Source organism: Parasteatoda tepidariorum, chromosome 2 (assembly GCF_043381705.1).
Source record: "Parasteatoda tepidariorum isolate YZ-2023 chromosome 2, CAS_Ptep_4.0, whole genome shotgun sequence".
NCBI classification, from domain to species: Eukaryota; Metazoa; Arthropoda; class Arachnida; order Araneae; family Theridiidae; genus Parasteatoda; species Parasteatoda tepidariorum.
The window spans coordinates 65,419,152-65,446,270 of NC_092205.1; the positions used below are offsets into that span (position 1 = coordinate 65,419,152).

A 27,119-nucleotide genomic window follows, 5' to 3' on the forward strand; every position below is an offset into this window, starting at 1 on the left:
TCACGTTCTCGTACTGTAGTGAAAACACTGCTTTCAAATATTAAACCGTGAAAATACTTTAATAAAATGATTTCTTTAAAACCTCATAATATTTGTAAACATTTTTTACCCACTGTAGCATCTAATTATCAATAATTAGCTCGTTTAATTGATTTTAAATTCTTTTGCTAGTTTTTTAATAATTCCTCTTGATTCTATTCATTCCACAAAACTATATTTATCTATTTGCACTACCAACATAATACACATTATTTTAGTCAAAGTATGGGCTCTGATTTTTAAACTAAGTCATTCTGCTTATGATAAAAAGATGGATAAATCAACTAAAATGCCATTTATTTTATCAAACCAAAGCACCCATTTTCTCCAATTAATCAAAATGTTTATTTGTTGCTCACATAAAATTGTCAATTAGATGTAGGTATGCAGCACAAAGCCTGGTGTCAAGCTGAATTATAACACTTATTTTCTGTCACTGCAACGGAATAAATAAGTTGTGTTCATGTAAAATTAATAAAGAAAAAGAAAGAGAAAATAAAAACACCTTAAAATTGAATTTGGTAAACATAAGCATTCAAATTAAACAGATTCAGAAAATCAAAGTTTTATTGTGCTTTTTTTAAAAAATAAATTTTTTAATGTATTCTAATGCAGAGTCGAAGTATAGTAGTAATTCAATACACTAGGACATGGAGAATTTCATGAAATATGTGCATATTGCTGATTGATTCCTAGGTTGATGGAAGTCATTCATCAGTATACATGATATCTCTTTAGGAATAGAATCATCAAAATATATCAATTGTTATAAGTAACTTATTAAATACCACTGATTTGTTAATGATTTTTCTAAATCTTCACAGTATAAATTACTCAAGGTTTGATAGTGTTTGGTTTCATTTATAATTATGTTTTCTTTTTCATTATTATTGTAAAATTATGTTTTCTTTTTCATTATTGCTACAAAAAACACAAATTTATTTTGATGAGGTGATTTATTGTTTCTTTCAGATTTGAAGAATGGAAAGAAAAATCAGAATCTGAACTATTTCCAGGATATAATGCGAGTCTAAAGAAATGTAGTCACTGCACTCGCTGTGATCATCTTGGTAAAAATCTATTGCTTCTTACGTATTAAATCTTAAAAAGATTATAAAAAATGTGTTTAAGCAGTTTATCATTTAAACAAATAATATGTTTTCAAATTAGGTAATGTTGACCAATCTCCTTTTCTAATACTTAAATTTGTGAATACTTCAAACACTTTTAACATATAATTTTAATCAATTCTTTTAACCTATAGTTTTTCTGTATTTTTTAAGCATAGGAAATAGTTATATAGCTGCTCCAATTTTTCTGAATTAAAAATCTTTTTATAATTAACTAGCAATTAGCTTAATTTCTTGGAAAAAATGCAAAAATGTTTACATTTTTAAATCTAAAATACATGTTTCGTTTTTTCAGAATTTACTGTAATGTACAGTTTTAATTCACATACTTTAACTTAAACATATGTAGTGCTTTAGCTACCATATTTCGGATTATGCTAGCTGATTCAATTTATAAGTGCACCTCCCATTTTTCTCTTCAAAATGAGAGATTTTGTATTCACTGTATAAGTTAAATTCTGAATTAACTATTATTAAAAAAAATCTAACCTATTACAAAACTGTTATCCAAATATAAGCAAAAATTAATTAATAATACTTTAGTATTATTAATTAATTTGTGATAAAAGATTTTTTCAACATCTTTTTATTATAATTTATAGATAAAAAACTTGTAACCCGGTTGTCAAGTGGTAGTGATTCACACTCCTGTTCCACATTGTGTCAGAATTTTTTCAATCTTCCTATGACAATTTTACCTAACAAATACTTTTTTGAAAGACCTTTTTAATAGTAACAAATATATTACTATTTTAACAATATAGGATTATGATTATTATATAGTATCAGAGATATATTCATGTATAAAATAAAACTATGTAATTTTTTTTAATTCTTAATGTAAGAATTTTTTTATTAATTAAAGGAATACATATTTTAATATTATTGGTGATATTCTCCCATTCATCCATGGCAATGACTACCGAAAAATGATTGGCATTGAAGGCATGCAAATCGGATTCTTCAAAAAGGGGATGCTCAAATGCAGTCTTTGTTTAGAGATTCGTTTGTAATAAATAATATAGTTCTTAAAATAAAATATATTATTTTAAGAGCTTTGGGGAAAACAATAGTAATAAATGATGAAAAATCGATCAAATAAATGATAAAATCATTCCAGTGAAAGGTAAATACTCTAATTAGCGATAGGAATTTCTCATGTAAAATTTTTCAGAATCTAAGAAAATATGTCTAAAATATATCAGGATTATTCAAAACCATGTATAACTTAAAACAATAGTTGTCAAAAAACAATCGAAACAACACATGGATTTACCATGCAAGGGGCAAAAATTGAGCTTGTTCTTCCCTTCAGTGGGTCGATAAAATTTGTATCAAGCATTCTTTGGAAATAAACACTAAGCCTGACTTCAAAACCTAAAGTCAAGAAAACTCGAATTGACAATGTAAAACATGGCTTTCATTCATGGGCTGTTGTGCCTCTGAGTTTAGTTTTTTTTAGTTTAAATAAAATACTCATTTTGAAGAGCATGTGTCAAGTTTTGCTCTTTCTGTCTGAAATAATGATGCTCAGTCTTCAAAAGTGTTTTGATTGTGTTGAATTCCTATATTTGGTGAATTTGAAAAATTTAACCCTGTTTTTAAAAGATTGACTTTCTGTATCAAATCATTCAGGGTGGGTGCATGAAAAAATGCTAATATATTATTTAAATCTTTTGAAAAATTTGGTGTTTCCAATTAATTAGATGATACCAAAAATTATAATCTATGTGGGAATCAGGCGAGAAAGATGAAGTAGAATCCCTTGAAGAAATTAAATCTCACCAGGATAGGTAAAGTGTATGATGTAAATTGATGTTTTATTATTATATACAGTTTATTTTGTGATAATTATGTTGTTTTTTTTATGTTTGAGTTTATGGTAGTGATTAGGTTTAATTTTCTGTGAGAATCAGTTTTTGTAAGAAAAAAAAATCTTTGTGCTAAAAAGTGTTAGTGGTATCTAAATTAAACCCTAGTTTTTATAACATTAAAAAAATGTACAATGCTCCAAAAAAAAGGACTTTTGAATTAATAATCGGAGCTTTACTTCCTAATCTTAATGGCTCGAGGGGGTGCCCTCAAATATGCTAATTAATAAGTGCGGATGATATTTTAAGTTATGAAATCAGACACTAAATGTACTTTCCAAAATGTCAGATTTTTCATATTTATTTTTGATGATATTTTGAGCCATTCGACCAATTTTGCCATGTAAAATTATATTCTTTAAAATGTTGCAAAAATGTGTATACCTTACTATTCAACATTTTTCGACTATGATCAAATGAAATAATAAATATTTACTAAAAATTACTTTATCTATGGAATATTCTTTGGATAAATAAATTTTATAATTGTGTGCAAAATTTTTCAATTTGCTTAAAAAGTTCTCAAGATAAAATGAAATATGCGAAAAGTAAAATCTTAAAAAGTTCTTGAGATATAGCGAAATACGCCAAAAGTCCAAACTTTGAAATGCTCTCCTAACCAAACTATTTGAACTAAATTTTGCAGTTTGTGATTACTCCCTTTATTCTGGGGGTCAGAAATCGTAATCCATTGCAAAAAATGTATGTTTATTCAGAGAAACACTTTTTTGTGTCTGATTTTATAACTTAAAATATCGTCTGCACTTATTAATTAGCATATTTGAGGTCACCCCTTTGAGCCATTTAGATTGAGTTCTAGAAGTTAAAGATTCAATGAGGTTCAAAAGTTATTCAGGGTGTTCCTTTTTTTTTGGAACTCTTTAAATATTTAGTATAAGAAATTTACACTGCACTTTAAACTACAATAAATATAACTTTCAATAAACTTCAAAATGACAAAATATTTAAACTCTTCCAAATTTTTTTTAAAGAAATTTTTCTTTTTTTTTTCTCACTGTGTTTTTCACTGTCTCATTATGTTCGTCTCTGTCATAGGTACCCAGAAAGAACACAAGAAAAATGGATGTAAGATTTGTGACAGTAAAATAACTTGTTATTTAGCAAATAAAAATAATCCATGTGTGTGTGATTGGCATAAAAGTGAAGAAGTTTTGCTCAAAAGGAAAACTGAAATCAAAATCTACAATGCCGTGAAAAATATTCCCGATTTTCCTAGTACAGAGGTATTGTTATGCTAATATTTCTGTTTCATAATTTTCAATCTCCTAAGATATTATTTACTTTTGATCAAAGGTCTATAGATTATGGTTGCCACTGTGCCTTAAAGAATTGTGGCTGTGATGTAAACAGGGCAGATTGTGCTCCCTAAAAATTCCGAATTTCCAGAATTTTCGCTAACAGTGATCCGGAAGTTTCCGAAAATCAAATTTTCAAAGGTGGAACTTAAAAACACTGTTTATTTTATTTGTTTGTAAGGGAGAGCCAGAGATATACTTTATAAGCTTATATTTATGATTAATATTCATTTTTATCAGTAAATAGTTGTTATAATCATAAACTCCAGAAAGAAAGACATATTTGTAAATTTTAATCACTTCTCCAGATCATCATAGGTATGTGTTAAATGGTATAAGTATGTGCAAAATTTTAAGTAAACTAAGAAATATTGAGAAAAAGGAAAAAAACCTTGTTTACATTTTTTCAATTTTAATTTTTTTTTTAACTCCAGAAATTTTCAGGAATTTTGACTTGAGTTCACAATCACCCCTGTGTAATCAATAGTAGCTATAATTTAAAATTGTAGCAAAATAACATCTAACCTGATATTTGTTGTTTGCCTTAAAGCCTTGTTTGAAAATTATGCTAGTGTACAATGTTATTTTGAGACGTGATAGCACAGTACTTAAGGTGTATTACGCTTGACAGTTTAGAGCCTAGCCTGCCTCAGATCCAGGCGTAACAGCTTATCTGGGAAGAAAAAATGCTGGTATGCAATATCAACTACATTAATCTTGCTGTTGGTCTCAAAATTATGAAACTTTTACCTTCATGACCCCTTTCTATGAATAACTGGCTTTTGCCTGAATGCTGTACTTAACTTGATATGATTTTAGCATGCATAATTATCTGCATTAAAATTGTACATATAAAACTTTATTTACATTTAGATAGTATTAAATTAAAAATTAATTGGACTTGATTAAATTCAAGAAAGTAAAAAGCTGTTATTCTACTTTAGATTCGGAAACATGTTCTCATTTAAGGCTCCTAGAAAATTTGAAATGTTTAAGACCCTGCATTCAACTTTTTTTCTTTCGATACTTTTTATATTTAATGCTAATTACTGCTGTGGATTTCCTGCATGACATTACAATTAACTTTTTCCCTCAATATATGTATTATTTATTTTATATTGAACATTTTCAAAAACATTGAAATACAGACAAATACATTACAAATGTCAAATACATTAAAATACAGAGTACTTTTATTTCTTAAATTCTGAGTTCCTATGCATTAAAATTAATAAATAAATAAATACATACTTAACTAAATACATAATTGGACTGTTGTTGCACCTTTTTAATTTGAGGATTGTACTCTGATATTTTTTTGGAAGAGAATATTTTCACATTTTGTCACAGTTTGCACAGTTTGTCACAGTCCATTAGCACTTTCAACAGCTGTAACTGCCATTTTCACATCACTCCAGTTTTTTTTTCTTCCCAGGGTAAATGACAATACTACCCCTTTTTTTCATATATGATTGATTAATTAACAAATAAATGCATTAATACACTTTTTAACTTATGATGATCAATTTTTTATTAATAAAAATCTTAAAAACAGGTATAGCTGTCAATTACCTACATATCATCAAAGATTGTATGACAACAGCTGTTATTTGTGGCAACATGTTAAATAAAAGTCATATTTGATTTATTGTGAGTTTCTGTTTTGTAATTATCTACGTTTTCATAAAAGGAATAAAAATTTATTTTTGTATATTGGTAAAATTTTTTCTATTGATTTAATTGATGTTTTTGTCCTTTAAAGTAAGTGTGTTACATTTTGAAAAAATTGTTGTGATCTCAATTTTAAAAATAAATTGTAATGTTTTAACATTGATGAATATTTTATCAAGTTTAGAAATACTTGCATATTTTATAATATGAATACCTTTGAATAACCTTTTTTATGAACGGTTTACTTAGAATAAAAAACTCGGTCTTTTATAGTTTGGTCTTGCTTAGTAATTTCTGTTTATGTGGAGTAATCAAAAATACATGATCTCATATTTATATATGAAAAAAAAATTTAGGGAGGTTTTTTATAATGAGATAAAACAAAAAGCAAAATAAATATGTCCCTTAATATAAAAAGTATCTCCCTTACCCTACTTGTAGTATTTATTTGAAATTAATTTAATTGGTATAAATAATTAGCATTATTTTTATTCTTTTATTTATCATTCATATTTTACCATAATTTTTATTGATATTAAATATTTTATAAATGTAGGTAATTGAAGAATATTTATGCTACGTCGACAAAATACCCAGTGAAAGTGATTTAGATTGGAAATGTCCTAATTTAGAAGCCTTTCAGGTTTGTTATAAAATATTGACTACTGATGTTATTAATGTTCATTGATTATTATGGTTGTATATTTGTTGTCAAAAGATTAGGAAAAAAACTCAATTGAATTGAAATGTACGTATGGACCTTAATTGCAATTGCTTATGTCTTTGTTTTGTCTTATTTTTTTAAAGAAGAGAAATATTTTATTAATACTAAGATCAGGTTTTGCATAATACAATAATTTAGAAGATATCAGTTGATGTTCAATGAAAATCTATAAAAATATGATTCTGTAAAAAAAAAAAAGCTTTTGTGAAAATTCATTCTATACTGTTATGTTCTTTCTAAGTTTTTTTTTTCTGTATGGAAACAAACAAACTCAAACAATTTGTAATTAAAAAGATCCCTTTTATGAACATATTTATCTCAAAGTTTATATTCAATCATTTTGTTAATTAAGTCTTTTTTGCATGCTTTAAAATATTGGTTTTGTTTATCTTGATATTTGGCAAGAGTAAGATACATTATATTTTTAAATTCAATCTTAGATTGTGGTAATGAGCTATAAAACTAGTCCTGTTAATTACATAGTCCTGACTTATTACATGACATGTTAATTACATAATCCTGACTTATGACTTATTACATGACATGTTAATTACATAGTCCTGACTTATGACTTATTACCTGAGTTAATTACATAGTCCCAAATACTAGTCCTGTTAATTACATAGAGAGTAATTTTATTTAAGCATGCCAAAAGTATGTAGAATTATTTATTTAAACATATACAGTCTATATTTAGTTGGAAACTTACGTGCAATAAGTACTATTAATTTATTCTAACAAAATAATTAAATTATTAAAAAAATAGCCATTTTATTTCTTCTTTAAAGATTTCTAAAATTTATTCATTCTTTTTGACAAAATTTCATGCTCGTGTGTAGTGTTATTTTTTCAAAAATGTGAAGCTTTTAATAAAAATTAAATTTTTTAATGAAACTATTAGTTTTTTAATTATGTTATAAATTATGACATTTTATTGTTCACATTGTTGTAGCGCTGAAATTTTTTATTAAGCATTAAATCAAAGCATACAAGTCTTACTTATTGATTAAAAGGATATCTTTAAGAATACTAGTTTCAGAGATTTTTTTGTGGTATTAATTCATTAGTGTTTAGTTAAAGCATTATGATGTATTTCTTCATTATTAAATGTATAAAATCAGATTTGAAGATGTTTGGGGAAATATAATACTTTACCTTTGAAAGCTCTGTAGTTACTGAGAGAACCCAGAAAAGATAAGAATTAGAGCTTTGACTCATAAGGCTTCTATTAACAAAAATGCCAGAATATTTAAATATTTACTGTATTTAAAAAATAGTTAATTTTTCATAGCCCTATAAAAGTTGGACTTGGAAAAAATTTGTTAAAAGCTAAAACTTATTTTAATTATATTTTACATCTAATTGAAGAGATTTTATATTTGTCCCATTTTACATAGTGAACTTTATCTTTGACACCTGATATTTTGCACATAGCACATAATAGTGGTATGTTGTATTTCCTTTTTTTTTTTACTCTTAGAATTTAAAGGTGCCTTGTACTTTAAACAAATACATCCTAAAAATAATGAGTACATTTTACATCAATTGATTTCAAAACTCTAGAATTTTGTACTTATTGTAATAGTAACTTATAAAAATAATAATTTTATAACAATATAAAATAAATCTCTAGATAGCATAATTTCAAAACTAAATCTTGCTTAACCAAGTAACTGTCAGTATTCATCTGAACTAGTCTAGGTAATATTGTAATATAAGGAATTAATAATGATCTAAGACTAATTCAAGGAATAAATTGCTACTTTCAAACTTAGTTCTTGGTCTTAAGTCACTCGTCAGATTAATATTAATCAGTGAATTCATTGATTCTAAATTAATTAATTTTTAAAACTGATTCAAAGGTGTTGAGAGCTGAAGATTGATACAAATTTTATTTCATTTCTTCACAGGTATTATTTAAGGCATGAAATCTCAGTTCTAAAGGTACTGGCCAGACTAAAATCCTACAATAAATACAATTTTTAAAATGACAGATGTTGCTCACCACTAATTTTACATAAAATATGAACAATTTTTAAAATGACAGATGTTGTTTAAAGAACTTTTTGATGATCAAGACCATAAAAGAATATACAAACAAATTTTTTTTCAACAAGAAAAACAAATTATTTTAAAGGTTGTCAAAGTTTCAATGGTTCGAATATCACCCACATATCATTAAGAACCTATGAAATAAGAAAAAGCAGAATATAAAAATATCAGATATATTCTTACTATTGTAACACTTTGTATATGCATACCAGTGCCTTTTTTCACTAAAATACCATTGGAGAATTTCATTGCTTCAGTAAAACTCTTTTAAGGGAGAATGCTTAAAAATCCTGAGCAAATCATTTCATGCTGTCTTCATTCTATTATGACGGTTAAAGCTTCTTCCACAGGAAGCTCTGCAGAATATCTAGTTTAGTAGAATACCACAAAATTATATAATTTGTAGAAAATTAGGAAATCTTTGCCAAACACTTTTTACATATAACTTCTTTGGAATCTGAGTCAATATTAGCTAAGCAAAGTTAGTTCTGCTTGTTTTGCCAATGCAGCATCCATTTCATTAAAGATGTTTGTGTTTGAATACATGAAGATGATATCTCATCTATACCAAATTAATAATTTTTTGTGACCTAAACATGCAAAGATGATAATATATCTGTTAACATGCATTGCAGTCTTTCTATGATTTTTTTATTTTTTATCTTGGAATGTTTTAAAGTCTGAAACTCTTTCTTCCTATTTTTAATATTTGTCAGTTGCACATATTTCATCCAACTGGCTAGTGAAAATTTTGTGCCCCCTGATTATTTATAATGAGTGTCTTTTTGTTGAATGCATTTTCATGTTTATTAAATTAGACAAATTGTAATTAAATAGCTTTTCTTTTTAACTTGAAAAATTATAAAGAATTTCTTTAAATAGCTATTGTAAAACTAATTTAACTATTGTAAAATTAATTTTTAATTTTTTTCACATGAAATTTTTTAAAATTATTTTAACAAAAATTGCAAGCCATTTCTTTATGTGTTAATTTAAGATGGTGAAAATTTCTTTTATATTTTAGTTTACTTAAATTGAATGATTTTTAAATAAATTTAAAATAAGAAAATTCATTTTTGATTCCCAAAATATTTTTGTCTGAACTGAAGTATATCTTTATTGAAAATGACAATAATAAACTAAGAGTGTTATTTTTTTGTAATTTTATTGTTAAATTGTTTAAATGTTTGTAATTTTATTTTAGATTTAAATCAACTGTACAAACAATCTTTAAAAGCATGGAAATTTTAATCTCTAATTTCTTCAATAAGTTGAGATCTAAATGAAGATTAATATGCATTTTATTTTAAAAGTATCAGGTTTTTGAAACTCATACTCAGTTATGTCAGTTTGTACTTGATACCGAAAAATTGGCACTTTTCCATTTTTACTCCATAGTATTGCTACATAAAATACTTATTCATCATTAACAGATTGTGGAACATACAAACTAAATTGCAATTTATTTTGTTCTTTAAAAATAATACAGTGTTTAATACCATTTAATAACCACTACTTACTAGATTGTAATATTTTAAATTCAAATTTTATATAGTTTGGAACGTTATTTATATCGAGTCATACATTTTTGATTATTCTTTAAGAATAAACTTTAAAATTTACTCTTAGAAATGTATAAATGATGTTCTTACCTTCTTTGCATATTATTTATTTTAGGAAAAAGCATTTACTTTATGGAATTTTACACCAGAAAATAGTTCAGAAAAATGTTTACCAGTTATTACTGCTTGGCATCAGTTTCAACTTATAAATCTAGTTCCTGATAAAGTGCCAAAATTATGGATAGAACCGTCAAAGTAAGAAATTATTTGTAATGCTATATCAGAAAATAATACTTGATTTATGTTTAAAAAATTAATAGTTAATGAACGTTATGATATGCAGGTAATTGTAGAACTCTTAAAAGGTTTTTTTGATTTCTGTTAAGTAAACTATTGAAGGTTGAACTCCTTTATAGATTTCAAAATTGAAATACTATTTGAAAAACTGGTTTGCTTCCAGTTGAATAAAAATTCATTTAATTTGAAGTATAATTGTCAAATATTGTTAAAATAATGCTGAAAATGGCTTTCATTCAACTTTTTTTTATGTGTGTGTATATATTTATATACATATAAAAAGGAGGGAAAGAAAGAAAAAAACTTCTTTTTTTAGAGTGTTGCCAAAATTCTTTTGATTTATTTTCTAGTTGTTTTAAATATACTAAGTGTGAAATTTCATTGTTGTTGTTTTTTATCTATAAAGTCTATAGTTCCTTCCAAAATTTTTAAATTTTTTCTGTAAAATTTGATTTTAAAGCTGCTGTCAAAAGAACTATAAACATGATTGCATACTATGTTAATATTTTTTAAACTATAACTTTTTGAAACCTGTCATTGGGGGCAAGCTCAAATAGTCCAAGGAATTGTATTTGGATGACTAAGAAATAATTTTTTTTTTTAAAGAGCCAAATAAAAAGTGCGTTTTTTTTAAAAAGTTTCTTAAATAGTTTAATAATATAAAAAAGTTAATTTTTTACAAATTTTATTTAACAACAAAATTTAGCAATTGTTTTTTGTTTAACTTATTTTGTTTATTTATTATAACTTGGCATACTTATTATTTTTAGTGCTGAAATTTAAAGCTTGCATTTGTGTTAGGTTTAACTTTTTTTGTTTGTTTATTATATATCTTGGCATACTTATTATTTTTAGTGCTGAAATTTAAAACTTACATGTGATCCAAAATTATATTCATTAATTTTAGAATAATTAAAGAAAGAACTGTGAAAGGAGAAGATTGTATTGAAGTTCAATGGAAGAGATTGTGTAAGTTTTTTTTCCTCCATCATTTTTTTAAACAATAACATTTAGGAATCGATATGTTAAAAGTTACACATTATTTAATAATCGATATGTTAAAAGTTTCAATTCTCTGTAGGTAAGGAAAAATATTTAAAAAGTTTTTAAGTTATCAAGGATATGGTAAGAAAGAAAATTTTACTACAAGTACTTTGCTATACAGAAAATACAGTTTATGATTCATGAGTATTTGTGTACTGTGTGTGTGTAATATATATATATTGTCTTGCTCAATATATTGACTACTGTGCTCCAATCAATGACGAATGTTGTAACATAACATTGTTGTATCCTGAATACACAAAATTATTGCATATATTAGTTATGACCCATGCATACTTGACTTCTTTTTGTAAAAATATGTTATACATTAAAAAGAATTCTAAAACAGACAGTTTGTTTGACAGCAGTGTAGTTTATTAAATCTTAATAAAGTACAAGTACTGTGCAATATAATACTTTAAAGATTATTATAAATTTAAATTTTTTTTCAAGTTATTTCTTTTAAAATTTTGCATTAATATTGTATGTAATTTAACATTATCATTTGATGTTGCTTTCTGAGTTTTGAAGTTTCTCTTCAATAGAATGATGGCATGAAATCAGAGCACTTTATTCTTCTGCCTGTGGAATTTCATTGTGAATTTTAATTATTTTAATCAAATGTCTATTCAGAATCTCTAGAATATTTAAGCAATTTGTAATTTTGACTTTACTTTTCAGTCCTTTTCCTAATTTTTAATTCCCATTTTAAGCATATAGCGTTATGCTTGTAGGAGCAGCCACTGTCGCTTAATAGCATATGTCCAACAAATGGAAAAATGATTGCAAAAGCAATTCAATGATGAGAACAAATGAGAAGAATTTCGAACAGGAATAATCTGATTGCTTGAACGCTTTGAAAAGAAATTTACTTATGTTATAGGTGCAAAAGAAGACTTTGATTAAACTTTTTTTTGATGGATTTCGATTTTTGACCCTCAAAATAGTGGAGAATTTTTTTTAAGGAGCATGGTCCCTCATTTTGGGAAGCATAGTCCCAATAGTTTGGTCAGAAGAGCGGTCCACAGCTTGGACCCCTTTTCTTGATTTTACTTCTAGCGCATTTCACCATATCATGAGTATGTTTTAAGCAAATTGAAAAATGTTTGACATAATTATAAAATTTGTTTATTCAAAGGTATTTAGATGCAAAAAAATTTTTTTAAATAAGTATTTATTATTTTTTATTTGTCAAAAAAGTAATAAAAAAGTAATAGCTGCTTAACATAATTTTTGCATTATTGTTTCTGGCTGTTTTTTAATAGTAATTTAAAGAATGTTCTATAACTTTTTAGTCTTAGCTTTCAGTTGTTCAAAAAAATAATCCATGCTATATGTATAACTGTAAAATGGTAGATATGTTATAATTTGAGTTTTTTGTCCAATTTTAAACTTTGAATCCTGTAATAATTTGCAAATTGTGGTTAACTCTTTTCAATGTTTTTTTAAATTTTTTTTTATAGATTCAGATGAAACAACCCCTGACTTTGGAGAAACTTATTCTACTGTTGAATTTGTTGACAGATTTTCCAAGGCTTATCCTCAAGTTACTGATGAGTTTTTCAATTCCTTAAAACAAAATAAATGTAAGAGTCTATCAAATATTTAATGCATGTTTAATTTTCTGAGACCATGTTTATATGCAGTTTTAATGGTGTTGCACCATTACTAGAAAAACTTCTGGGCTAATTGACTAAAAAATCTCAAAATATTAAGCTTTTAACTCTAAATAATATCAAGGAATTTTATATGATGATTACGAAGAATGCAACGTTTGTACCAACATTAGCAATTCATTATTTTTTAATGCAGTTTGTGATATTCTGTTATTTTATCATTGTGTTACTTTACTTTTTTTTTTAAACTGAAATATTACTAATAGCATATCTGATAATCGAAAAATCCACTTTTATATATAAATTAAAAATAGAACCAAACTATTTAATTAGAAATCAATGTTAAATTTCCCTATTTATAGAATTATTTGTATTTTTCACCCCTCACTTAATTGCTAAGAAAAGAGAGAGAAAATTGTTAAAGAAATGTTTCCTCAGCTAGAATGGAATTTCTGTGTTTTAGTTAAAAATATGAGAATACAATATGTAATCAGGGTCACTCCAATAGAGACTTCCTTCCATCCTGAAGTTTTTTTTCTCCAGTTTTTGATGATTTTCGGCATAATTTCTTCTAATGGTAGTAAAGTTTATGTTTTAGTACATTATTCTTTGTTTTGCAAATTTTCTTTAAAGTTATTTTCCCCGTTGTTAAAAATTTAAAAATGATGTGCCACTTTGTTCCAGCTCTGTCATGGAGGGGCATCTAAAATGTTGACAAATCTACCAAGATTCTGCAGACATTAGTTATTTTTTCACTCACTACTCTATAAAATATTTTGCAGAAAGTCTAGCATTTGACATCAAGGAGCATCTAAAATGTTGGCAAAATTACAAAAAACTCTGCAGACATTAGTTATTTTTCTTTCACTCTATAAAATACTTTGCAAAAAGTAGTTGTTGGCAGTTCTGGACAAAGGAGTTTTTCCCCCCTCTTTGTCATATTTTTCTCACAAAATTTTTAAAATGTAGGAAGCTATGAAGTGGAAAAATGTTTAGTTAAAATGAAATGTTCTGTTGAGTTAATGCTCAGCTATAAATAAAATGAAAAGTATTATATTCATATAAATTGATATTTGATATAAATTGTGTATATTATATTTATTATTAGCATAGGTTTATTTTTATATAAATTAATTTTTTTTAAATATTTTATGTCCTTAACACTAACGATTCTTATTATTCATCATGAATAATTTGCTTATTTGGATACAGTTGGCTTAAACTTATTACATTCCTTTAAGAGAGGTTGATTGTATATGACAGTGGTTCGCAAATGATGTTCCATGGAACCCTAGGGCTCTGTGGAAGGGTTCGAAGAGTTTGAATTTTTAGATCAGTAATGGTCTTTGAAATCTGTTATTTTATTTATTTCTAAACAATAAATCATAATTTATTTAATATTTTGGTTATTTTTTATGAAATTTAAGTAAAATGCCAGTAAAAAAATTAATTGCAAAACTTATAAAAAAATTGCATTAATATTTCTCATTGAACTTTTCAGTTCAAAATAAAATAACCATATTCAAGAATAACAAATTATGTTTAGCTCATAACTATTTTCAAGGTTTATAAGAATTCTTTTTCAAAAACTATATTTCAGTTTATTTTATTAATTTTTGCAAATGTAAATTAAAAACTAGACTAGGCACCATTGCAGGCCTGCAAATGCAGCTGCTTGACATAAAACCTATTTTATTTGTTAAAACCTATTTTTTTTTTTTTTTGATGAAACGATTGTTGAAAAAATTTTGTTCTTCACTCTAAATATTATCAAAATAGCTAGTAGTCTTTCTTAGATTGGTATGTTCATAGTGGCTAATTAATTTTATTTATTTATTTGTAAAACTGCCAAAAAGATGCTCAATCTATTAGGGGTTCTATAGCCGTAAAAAATAGGGAACTGCTGGCATATTAGACCAAATGGCACATTTTTTTATTTGTATGGTACAGGACAGGATTGATGATGAGCCACTATAACAGGTCAAATTCCAAAAAAATTGAAAAGTAATATACAAAACTTCCATGTCTACTGTTATGTGGGTTTCATAAATTTAATTTCTAAAAAAATCTGTAAAGAAATTTTTTCTTTCTGAAATCTCTAAAGTCACTGTGTTCTTAATTTTCATGATCAAGCAAAATTTGGTCATATTTTAAATAGAAAACAATCTGCTGCTCTGCATTTTTTTCAAACATTGTGATACAGAATTAATGTTGTTTAAACAAATAATAAGTAGGATTTACAAGTAAAAAAGCAAATTTGCAATGTATGAACTTTTAAATTTTATTCTCATTTTTAATTGTTTATTATTTCTGTTACTTTTTTATGGAGGATGTATGCATTAAATTAATTTTTTAATAAAAATTTACGAAACATGACTTCAATGGAAACAAATTTTTTTTTAAATGATATTATTGTTATCCTTCAAACAGTATTAAGGGATTTCCACTTAGTATTTATTCTGCTCAAATTTTAGAATAAATTTATTATACTGAACAATTATTCCTAAATTTTATCTTTGGTTTTGAAATATTATTTTTGAAGATTTTATATTATTTTAACTTTTCATTTCAAATTATTTACAATTTTCTAAAGGATAGTCTTTAACTTTGAGTTAAATTGTGGCATTCATAATTAATATAGTAAAATTATATAAATGTACTAAATAAAAAATGCTAGCTTTTTTTTTTTAAATTCAAGTATTTTTTGTAAATTCAAGTATCCAGGTATTTATCATTTACTTCTGTGTTGTACATTTTTATAACATGTCAGTTTAAAGAATTAAATGTTCAATTTGGGACCCCATTTTTCCCGGAGAGCACACAGGTTTTCAATGAGGCCTTGGACCCAGGTTAAGTAAGAAATAAAAAGCCTTTGCTACTATGTATGCTTTGTTCTCAGGCTTTATTATCTTTGTTTTAACTATACTGTTAAACTGGAATTTGTTAAAGATGCACTTATAAACGTTTGCAAATATTGTTCTTGTTATAACACTGATTTAAATTGCATAATATTTTCTATATTCTCATTTTTATCCTTAATTAATTAGTTTGTAATACATTTTTAGTGAAATCATCTACTAAGCCAAGGTCAAAAGCTAAGAATGATTTACAAGCTGATGACTCTTTGAAGGTAATATCTATATCTGAACCCATATCTGTATTTCCTTCAAACACTAATAAAGCCATTGTTCCACAAGTATTAAGCACATATGAAAAATTAGACAATTCTGAATGTAGCTTTAGTGAGCTTCCATTGCTAGAACGAATAAAAATTTTAACTATAGATGAAGAAAGAAGAGATGTTGCTTCTTCAGAAAAGCAGAATAACGAAAATATTTTAAATATGAGCAAAGAATCTAATTGTTTGTTTCCATTTAATCTTGAAACTGATTCCTCTGCTGGGATTCACTCCGCAGAACCTGAAAAACATTTATTATCTGATAGTAACTATGGTTTTACAAATCAAAAAACTGATTTGTGTTTGAATTTTGATGATTCTGATAGTTTCATTGAAACACTGAATCCAAAAAGTGAAGAAATGGACATTACTTCCAAACGTTCTAGTATTCTAGTAAATACTTCTAGTTCCTCTTTACCTTCAATTCCTAATATGAGCCAGATTTATAAGCAAGAGATAGGAAAAGAAACTCTTGAAAATTCTGTTTCGTTTCTTACACATTTAATAACTCAAGGCAATAATTCTCTTTGTCTGGAGTTTACAGATTCAGAACAAAGTTTTTCTATGATCCTAAAAGAAGATACTAGTCATGAACAATCACATAATATATCAAAAAAGAGTATTTGTAAAAAGGAAATTTTGACGCCATTTTCAAATAAAATAGTCAAGTCAGATAAAGAAAATATTTTTCCTGGCAATTTTAGTCCAGTTTCTAACTTTGAGAAGTCTATCAATGTAATAAATAACATGAGTCCAAAACCTCTCTATTCAGTTAAACAATCCCCTTTTTATAAAAGATACGAAAAGGCAAAATTTTCTAATTGTAAATCTATTGTGAATAGTACTCCTTATGACAAGTTTCTTTGTTTAAAAAGTGCTTTAACACCAAAACTTTTGGAGACATCTAATATAATACAAAGCAATGATCAGCTTTTTGAACCACTGATTTTTGATAGTAGTTTAGAGGAATCTATTTACTAACAATTGATAGTATAGCATATGAAACAAATAGATCTGTTATTATCTATTAAGCTGCTTTAGGAGTATTTTAACTTTATTTAGAGCTTGTATATTTACTCTGCAACTGTCGCATTATTTAGGATAATTTTTACAAAATTTCTCTACCCTGGACTTAACTGTTTGTATATTATAGTAGATATTTATGTATATATTTATAAAAAATATTTTCATACACATTAAATATATGTTCCTGTATGTATTATAGAGTTATTATGTATATATATTCATTTTAGATATGAGGTTCTTTTATTTGCTTGTAATGTTCTGTATATCAGAGATTTTTTTGCTTTTTACCCTTTTCTGTATGAAAATTTTCCTGCCCCTGGTGCTTTAAATTAGGATTTTTTTAATATGATTTATTAAGAGATCAGTTGCTATTTAATTTTGTAAAATTATAACTTTTGTCTATTAAACTGAGGTTTCTTAAGGGAGCTTTGTTATGCTAGTATTTCATATTTATATTAACAGTTTTATTTATATGTTGTACTCCTTAAAAATAATTCTTAGGTAATTAAATAATTGTTGCTTTCAAGCAAGAAAATTGTAAAGTTTTATTTAATTATAAAAGATAAGATAGATCAAAGATGATTATAAAATTTTTCACGTTATATTTTCTAATCTGTGTATCTGTTAGAAATATGATATAGGTATCACTCCTCTTGTTGAAAAAAAAACTTTGTGTTATTATTATTGTATTAGATATACTTATCACCCTATAAATTAAATAAAAATATCATATTACTCAATAAATTGCTATGTACAGAATAGTCTCATTAAATGTCTTTCAAATGCATTATTTTAATATTTTTTTCTTTTTCTTCTGTTATGCAATAGCAGACCTTTATTATGTTATTTCTGATTATAAATATTTATGTTCTGATTTTTAAATTTCAATTAGATCCAGTATATATTTGAACATAAATTCTTTAAAAAGTTTGATTATTAGAAATAAATTATGTTAACTCATTCATTGGCTTTTGAAGAAACTGATTTGAAGGTATTATCTAGCTATTTATTTTTTTCTTTCTTTGTTTTTAACTTTCCATTTTATTATTTTGACTATTTTCATGGTGTTATTTATGTTTGATGATAAATTTTGTTGATATTATTCATTAATTTAGAAAAATTTACTTTTTAATTTCTACTTTACTCTCTCACGGTAAGTCCTTTACTACAATTGGCAAATAAGGAATTCAAAACGGACCCTACTTGTTTTTATCAAAATGTAGCGAACACTGAAATTTTTGTAAATTAATATTTTACTGAAAAAAACTTTTTTTTATCTTTAATTTATTACCTAAAATAAATATAAATATTTACATTACTGAAATAATGCAAATTTATACTGAATTAAACATAATGAAACACATATATTTTATGACAAGAGATAAGAATAAGGTATGAAAATATTTCATACCTTAATGAATATTTCAACATAAATTGAAATTAACTTAAGAATCAATTCTTGTACTTCTCTTCACGAATAGCTACTCTATGTTCTTTACAAGCATAGTTTTTATAAATTATGCAATACCTTTTTGTTTTTCTATATTTTTTCTCATTGTTTCACAAAGGGTGGATCTTCTCTTACATCCGCATTCATAGATCACTGAAGTCAACCATGACTGACAGTGGTTGGTGAGTGGGTGGGTGATAACTTAAATCAGTCTGTGAAAGGGCCAAGTGTGCCGAGTTTCCAAGTCCTCATTTAACTGTTTTATTGTAACGTGCTAAACTACTTGCATTGGCCGTTGAGCAATTAAAGAAGGGGAGTCATCCCTTTTGCAGAGGATTAGAATTGCTATGTTATGTCTCAAGAATGCTCCCCAGACCACTTCCAATAGGCTATTATGCACCTGTAGTGTGGCGTAAATAAATTACTATTTCTTCCACATTTAAAGCTCATTGCATCGATTGCCAAACCTGCAAAGTATTTGTACCCATCTGAATTTAAAATTTGTTTCATTTGTACCTTGTTTCATTACTATACTAACGTTATGAGTAGTTGCAAGGAATTTCTACAAACTATTTTTTTATCACACTACTCACTTCACTATGTTTTTTTTTTTTAAAAAAAAGTAATGCACTGCACTATAAACTATGAAAAAAAGCAGCGACTACACTATTTTCGCTACTTGTATCATAGTATATCCGATAACTGTTTAAGAGTTGTAAGTATTTGGCTGTTTTGTGCCTGTGGCAACTGAAAAATTTAATTCATACTTTCATGGCTTAGTTTATATGTGGACTCAAAATACGCATTTGAACCGAAAACTGTTGAGTTGTCACATGTTAAAAATCGTGGAAAAGAAATCTTGGAATTTTCAAACTTTAAAAAAAAACCTAACATCAAACTTGAAAATAATCTTTAGGGTGCTTAGACTTAAGTAGTACTTAAAGGTGCTTATTTTTGATTTTTTAAAAGCCCTTAACAGTGCTTTTTTTCATTGAGTGTTTTTATAAAGTGCTTAATTTTCCCAATTTCCAAAATGAGAGCTGTTTTTTTTCACAAGTAAATTTTTGCCACAAATTATGCAAAAAGCGTAGGTTTTCACATTGTTCTATTCAACATTTTCACAATTCCTTCAACCATTATCCATTTCGGCATATCGTCGGTTCGCCGGTTCATACATTTATTTAAATTAGGAAAATGTGCATAAATTCTATGCAAACTTTCTAAGTGCTTAAAATTTTAAAGATTAAAATTTATTATTTTATTTTACTTGTCTAAAAAATTATAATTGTTACAATGTTGAAGTATAATGATTAACAAGTATAGTGATAAAAAAGATACTGGGTTTAAAATGAGATAAAAATTTCTTTGCAAAATAGCTAAAATCTGAAGAAAAATAAACTTGAATAAAATTCTAGAAGCTTTGTCATTTTAATTTGTATACAAATTTTAAAATTTCATCTTAAAACAAGATTTCTAGCAAGTTTAGAACTCAAAATTACGTACTTTTTCTTGCTAAATTCCTATTTCTTTGTGGCACAGAAGTGTTGTTTTTTACTTTGTTTGAGAAGTACTTTTTCCAACTGCATAGGTAGAACCAATCTTTAACTTTAATAAAAAAAATTTAAAAATTGACATCGCGATTCTTGTCACGATTTTTTAGTGAATTTTTTTCTTTAAGGAATATGATAATTTGCTTTAGCAAAGTAGCAAAATTGTTTTCAATTTCAGTATTTTTAGATGGTCTTTGTTTCGAATTTTGCTAAAACTATCGCCGAAATTAGCTTTGGGAAGAGAGCTTAATTTTAAAAAAAAATGCCAATCATTCCAGTTTTTTACATACGTATTAATATATATATATATATTTGTGTATTTTATTATTTCATGCATACCAGATGACACAATTCCTTGTCTCTCGTCCCAAATCTGTTAAGGAAAGATTCTCCCCATACACTTCTCCATCTTGAGGGAAAGTCTAAACAAAACAGAAATGAAGTTACTGGTGAGCCTTCTGTGAAAAAACTTTGTTCCTGATTTGCTTTTCGTTATCAATATCTTATTATTCATTTCATATATTATTTATCTTATTATTCATATATTATCTTAGATCTTATTATTCATTTTAAATCGTAAATATTATCTTCATTTTATTTGTTTTCAAACAAAAATTCCATTTTTGTGGAGGGAGATTTTTAGTGCTAATTCTAATTGATAGAAATTAATGTAGCAAAATTTTTATTTTTTGCATGTTATTTGTGTTTAATCTTAAAATTATATTATTATTTTCATGCCTTTTGCAATTTGAAATTAAAGTTTTTATAAAATTATATATATTTTTGTACTTAATATATTGTTTATTACATAATTTTATCTCTTTAACTATATTTAAATACATATTATACTGTTTTGTGTTCATCTGATTCATTGTACAAATCATTTGATTCACACTCAACCATGTTTGTTATTAGAATTACAATCTGTAATTTTAAATAAATATATTATTTAAACTTATGTGACTGTTTTAATTATAAAGAAATTTTATACGGTATATGTCACTCTCTTATTAATATTCATTCATTTAAAGAAAGACATTGATTATTTATGTATTTTTTCAAAATATAAATTGGACTTTTACAATATATAGGTACAATTGCTTATCGGATAATGGAATAACCCACTTATATGAATAAAAGGTATTATAACCAAATCATTTTATATTATACTAATGTTAAATTTTCTTTTTTTAAACAGTTATTTGTATTCCCTTTCCTCGCTTATTTGAATAAAAAAGAGATACTGAAATGAAAGAAAAATAATTTGTTTTTTAAAAATGTTTCACCAATTAGAATGAAATTTCAGTTAAGAAGAAAAGAATACAATTGGTGGTCACTTCAATGAGGCTTCTTGTTCATTTTTTGCTTTAAACAGGTGTTAGGGATATAGTTTCGGAATTAATCCAATTTTGCTAGCAGTTATACTTTTGAGTAAACTCAGGGGGTTTTACCCCTGTTTGACTTACTTCACTCATACATCATTTGGCAAAAAGAAAGGTACTGAGTGATTTGTTTTGCAGTCAAGACTTGAGGTTCCCTCCTGGTGCACTATTAGCTTTGAAAACTTTTAAAAACCTGCTTACACACTAGTGTACAGTGTGTCTTTCTCTAAACGAGAATAATTATAGCTTACTCCAATGAATAACTGATGGAGTGAGTTGATTTCATGACAAGCACAAAAAGGAATGATTTGAGTTTATGGAAGATAAAAAAAGTAACACATTTCAAAAAATCACAAACTGAAATAGCTAACAAAATTAGAATTTCTCAAGTTTCAATGATGAAAAATGAGAAAATCGAATTTCGATTAATTGACGAATCAATCAGGTATGAAAACAGTCTTCAATTACTGATTATTTGGAACAAAATAATATTATGGTCCCTTATACTTGTCATTAAAATTAATTTAGTTTTATGTTACTTTAAATATAGAGATTTATGATATATTAACAGCTTTAATAACAATTGTTAATTGATCATAATATTGAGTTAATTTAATTAAAGCATACTATGCATTTTATACCATTAAAAAGTAAAATTTTTAAAAAAAATTAACATTTAAGAATTGCTTATTGACCCCCCCCCCCNCCCCCCCCCCCCCAATTAATTGAATAGAGTTGGCTGAAACCTATGGTATCCCTCTACGCGGGGTCGATTGTAGATGTCTTTCTCATTAGGTATTTTGATACTTAAAATTACTGCAAAGGTGTAAAATTAAATATAGAGTTCATAAATTCAGTATTGGTGAGTAAAAGTATCAAGAATTTTTGAGACTGTAATTTTAAATAATGTTGGAAAAGAATTGATTGTTTCAATTTGTAAAAAAATTTCTGCAATCTTTTTTTTTTTATTATAAAAAAAATTGTAAAAAGGTGTTTTTGTTCAAATTTGGAAATAAAAATTCCTCGCTAATGGTGTGAAAACTGTGATAATCTTATGTTTTTGTCATGACCAATAGTTCGAATAAATGTGTAAAAAAAGTTTCTGCAATTGTACCAAAATCACAGTTTATATTTAAGTTTTTTTCTTAATTAAAATATAATTTATGTATGTAAATGTTCTTGAGTAAATATCAAAATCTGATGCATGATTAATGAGATGAAGATAGAGAAATCAGAACCAATTTGTTGACAAAGGAATTCTAACCAGAATGAAAATTGACCATGCAATATTTGCGACACCTTCATGAAATTAACAAGGTGAACAGAGAATGGATACATCTCCACGAAAACGCTCAGCTGCACGCATCGTACGAAACATTGGCGAAATTAAATGTATTAAAAATTGGGCATCCAGCTTATTCACCAAATCTTTCGCTTACCAACTTAAATAATTTTTTATTTTTTTGTATATCTTTAACAGTTTTTACGGGCTAAACAGGAGGAAAATGAAGACAGTCTAAAAAATTTGATATCGGAGTTAATTAATCCTAAGGATCAGAATTCCTTCAAGACAGGCATCTATGTTTTAGAAGCTCGTTGTTAAAAGTATATACTGAAACAAATGCAGCATACTTTGATTAAATAAACAGCTTTTAAAAAAAGACATACAGTTAGATATATTCACTTAAAATCCCGACATTTGATAAGCGCCAAACTAATATATTTGTCTTTTATTCATAAAAAACTAAAGACATTTTATTCATTTTGTCTTTTGTTCAACAAAAATAAATGTTTTTAATTTCAAAGAGGCACCAAAATTGACGAAAAAAGGCGTTGTTAGACAAAACTATTAGAAAATGCTGTAAGCAGGTTATAGATTTGGTAATGTTTAAAGCTAGCTTTGCCGCAAGTATTAGTAAGCCAATTTTCTTATCTCTTGTTTTCTTTCTCTTTTTTTTCTCAAAAAATTCAGTGACTAATTATATGAACCACAGAATGTTTTAAATTCTCGCATTCTCTGAATGGTTTTTTTTTCTTTTGAAAATAAAAAATTTAGAATTTTATTTATTCAGCAAATAATTAAAAAAAATATTAAGTAAAGTAAAATGTTCGAACGATAACGAACTTAATTTATTGTTTTTCCAGTAATGAAATTAAAACTCACAAAAATATTTGAATTTTAGAAAATACTAAGAGTTCGTAATAACTGAAAATATAATGAATAAACATGAAACCTTGAAAATTAAATATAAAAATATAGTTAAAACAATTAATTTTTATAAATGTTATGAAAAAAATAGTCTGTACTAAAATCGAGCTTTTCATCTAAAATTTTTCGGTAGGGCTATAAAAAAAAACTTTTATGGTTGGAGCTCAATTAGTAAAGAATATATATTTTTGATTGATGATATTTTATATTTTTAATAACTTATACAGATTCTCACACATTACAAGCCAAATCACTACCTATAGATTGTTATATATTTGTTATAAAAATTGATACATTTGTTCGATGATTATATGATTTATTAGAAAAATTTATGCCACATTGCAATATATTACTAGCTTACTTTCATTTAAATACCAGCTGAATGATGTTAAAAAAAATCTATAAATCTGAACCGGAATAACATTACAAATTCATACACAAAACTGAAAAAATAAATGCCAAACACAATGAATAAAACTAAAATAATTTATTTTTTATTTTCATAATTTGTCCTCCCCGCAAACTTCACGTTAAAGATTAAACAACACACATTTTTAGTAGCTCATCCCATCGAAATAGAGATTATTTGTATTCAGTATCAATTGGAATAATGTTGCTTGAGGTCTATCCGTGATAATCAAAATTTACCACACAATCAATTATCGTAATTTCAGAAATGCTTATTAACAAAGCATTATAGCAGTAATAGCATAACGATTTTTAGCGTTTCTCCGAAACTAATTTTTATTATTTTTTCATTAATTTTACTTTTTAATAAATTTCATGATCCAATTAGTACCCATTACCAAATTAAATTAAGCATCAATGGTGATTTTTCACGTTTCTCCCAAACAAACTAGTACTATTTCTCCATTAATTTTGATTTTTAGTACATAGTTATTTTTTTAAATTTCAATTAGTACTTATTTAGAGGCAATAGAGCACTCGCCTCCCCATGAGATAACTAGGTTCATATCCCAGCGGGGTCTGATTGATACTACGTCTGCTACCGGCTTACACCGACCACAATGCTGACGTAAAATATCCTCTGTGGTAAACGGATCGTTGGTTAGAATTCCCTTGCCACCAGGCTAACGGTGTGAGGTTTTCGTGATTTTCCTCTCCATGTAACGCAGATGTGGGTAAGTTCTATCAAAAGTCCTCCACGAAGGCTAGTTTGAACTGGAGTTTTCTTGTCTTATTACAAGACTCCAGAATTGAACATTGATAGTTTTAAACTCAGAATTTGCTAGGCTGTTCAACACTAAATTTAAAATAAACTAAAATTAGTACTTATTACAAAAAATCATTATTTCAGCCTAATTGACGCCAAAGGTAGCATGGGTATTCTTTACTTTTCTCAAGACGAATTACTACCAATCCTCGCTAATTCTGCCTTATAGTGCATGAGTATNGTCTTCGGATCATCCTCCGGGATGTTTCCCAGACCGTCGCCAATAGCCCATTGTGCAGCTCTAGTGCGACGTAAATTAACAACAACCAACCATCTTTACTTTTCTCAAAACGAATTACTGCCAATCCCCGTTAATTCTGCCTTTTAGTACATGAGTATTTTTTTTTTTTTTTGCTTCAGTTAGTACCTATTGCCAAAATTAATTAAGCATCATTTACGTCAATTTTAATACCGCGACTTTTTACGGCTCTCTTAAACCATTAAGTAACCTTTCTCCATTAAGTTTGCATTTTACCATAGATGATTTTTATATTTCATTTAGGACCTAATACCAAAATTAAATAAACATTATTGGCGTCAGTAATATTATGGCAATTTTTTACGCTTCTATTAAATAACTTGTTACCATTTCTCAATTAATTTTGTTTTTTAGTACAAAACTTTTTTTTTTAATTTCGAAAATCGTTGATTTTAAATTGTTTAGGTTTATATAAACACTTTTTAATACACACAACTATAAACAAAATAAGCGCGTTGCTTAAGATAATTTTAGGAATGCTAATTTGGTGACGTAGTCCGCCTTTACAACATCGTTCAAGAGATGAGTTTCTCTTTATTGGCAATTTCAGTGATATTTATAGGATCTCTGGCCCCACGATTCAAGAGTAAACTCGCTAAAAGTATCAATGCACAATGAACTTAATGAAAAAAGAATTTTGAAAAAAATTATCGAAATAATGAACAAAAATAATGATGCATTTAAAAACGTGCAACAAACTTTTCTTGACTTTGTTTGAAGTTAGCGAGTATCATGGATGTAATCTTTCAAATATTTTAAAATATAAAGCATAATCGCCAGCAGTTTTACTTTTACAGTAGTTTTTTTTAATTTCGAAAATCGTTGATTTTAAATTGTTTCGGTTTATATAAGCACTTTTTAATACACACAACTATAAGCAAAATAAGCGCGTTGCTTAAGATAATTTCAGGAATGCTAATTTGGTGACGTAGTCCGCCTATACAACATCGTTCAAGGGATGAGTTTCTCTTTATTGACAATTTCAGTGATATTTATAGGATCTCTGGTCCCACGATTCAAGAGTAAACTCGCTAAAAGTATCAATGCACAATGAACTTAATGAAAAAAGAATTTTGAAAAAAATTATCAAAATAATGAACAAAAATAATAATACATTTAAAAACGTGCAACAAACTTTTTTTTTTCTAATGAAAGTTTGAAGTTAGCAAGTATCATGGATATAATCTTTCAAATATTTTAAAACATAATCGCCAGCAGTTTTACTTTTACTAATGGTAAATTCTAGACTACAGAGAAAGTTTCAATTTTTTAAAAGTTTCTCCCGAATGATATATTTAAACTTTTTGAACGATTTTTAGGATCAGAGACTAAATTTCTCCCTTTTACCCATTCTCCAAATTTCAAGGCATTAGCATGAACTGTTTTGGATTTATAATTGAAAAACAAACCACTCATTTTATTAGTATGGAAAATTAATATATGTAATTTGCTGTAAGCCAATTACATATATTAATCTTCCCAAAGGGACAGTCGTTGGATTCTGTCCCT

The 27,119-nt window shown here is 26.4% G+C and overlaps 1 protein-coding gene across 2 annotated transcripts in view; it reads left to right on the forward strand.

Moving 5' to 3' along the window:
- The window catches only part of LOC107453572 (XPG-like endonuclease), a 34,586-nt gene extending 13,102 nt beyond the window's left edge, over positions 1-21,484 (forward strand). For both annotated transcript variants that reach the window (XM_043041626.2, XM_043041628.2), the window contains exons 7-14: positions 1,012-1,109; positions 4,097-4,284; positions 6,584-6,670; positions 10,481-10,620; positions 11,570-11,631; positions 13,170-13,292; positions 16,388-16,452; positions 20,869-21,484. In XM_043041626.2, the coding sequence (XP_042897560.2) occupies positions 1,012-1,109; positions 4,097-4,284; positions 6,584-6,670; positions 10,481-10,620; positions 11,570-11,631; positions 13,170-13,292; positions 16,388-16,452; positions 20,869-20,940 (835 nt within the window). In that variant the 3' untranslated portion in view covers positions 20,941-21,484. The remainder of the gene's footprint in view (positions 1-1,011; positions 1,110-4,096; positions 4,285-6,583; positions 6,671-10,480; positions 10,621-11,569; positions 11,632-13,169; positions 13,293-16,387; positions 16,453-20,868) is intronic.
- The last annotated feature ends 5,635 nt before the right edge of the window (positions 21,485-27,119 follow it).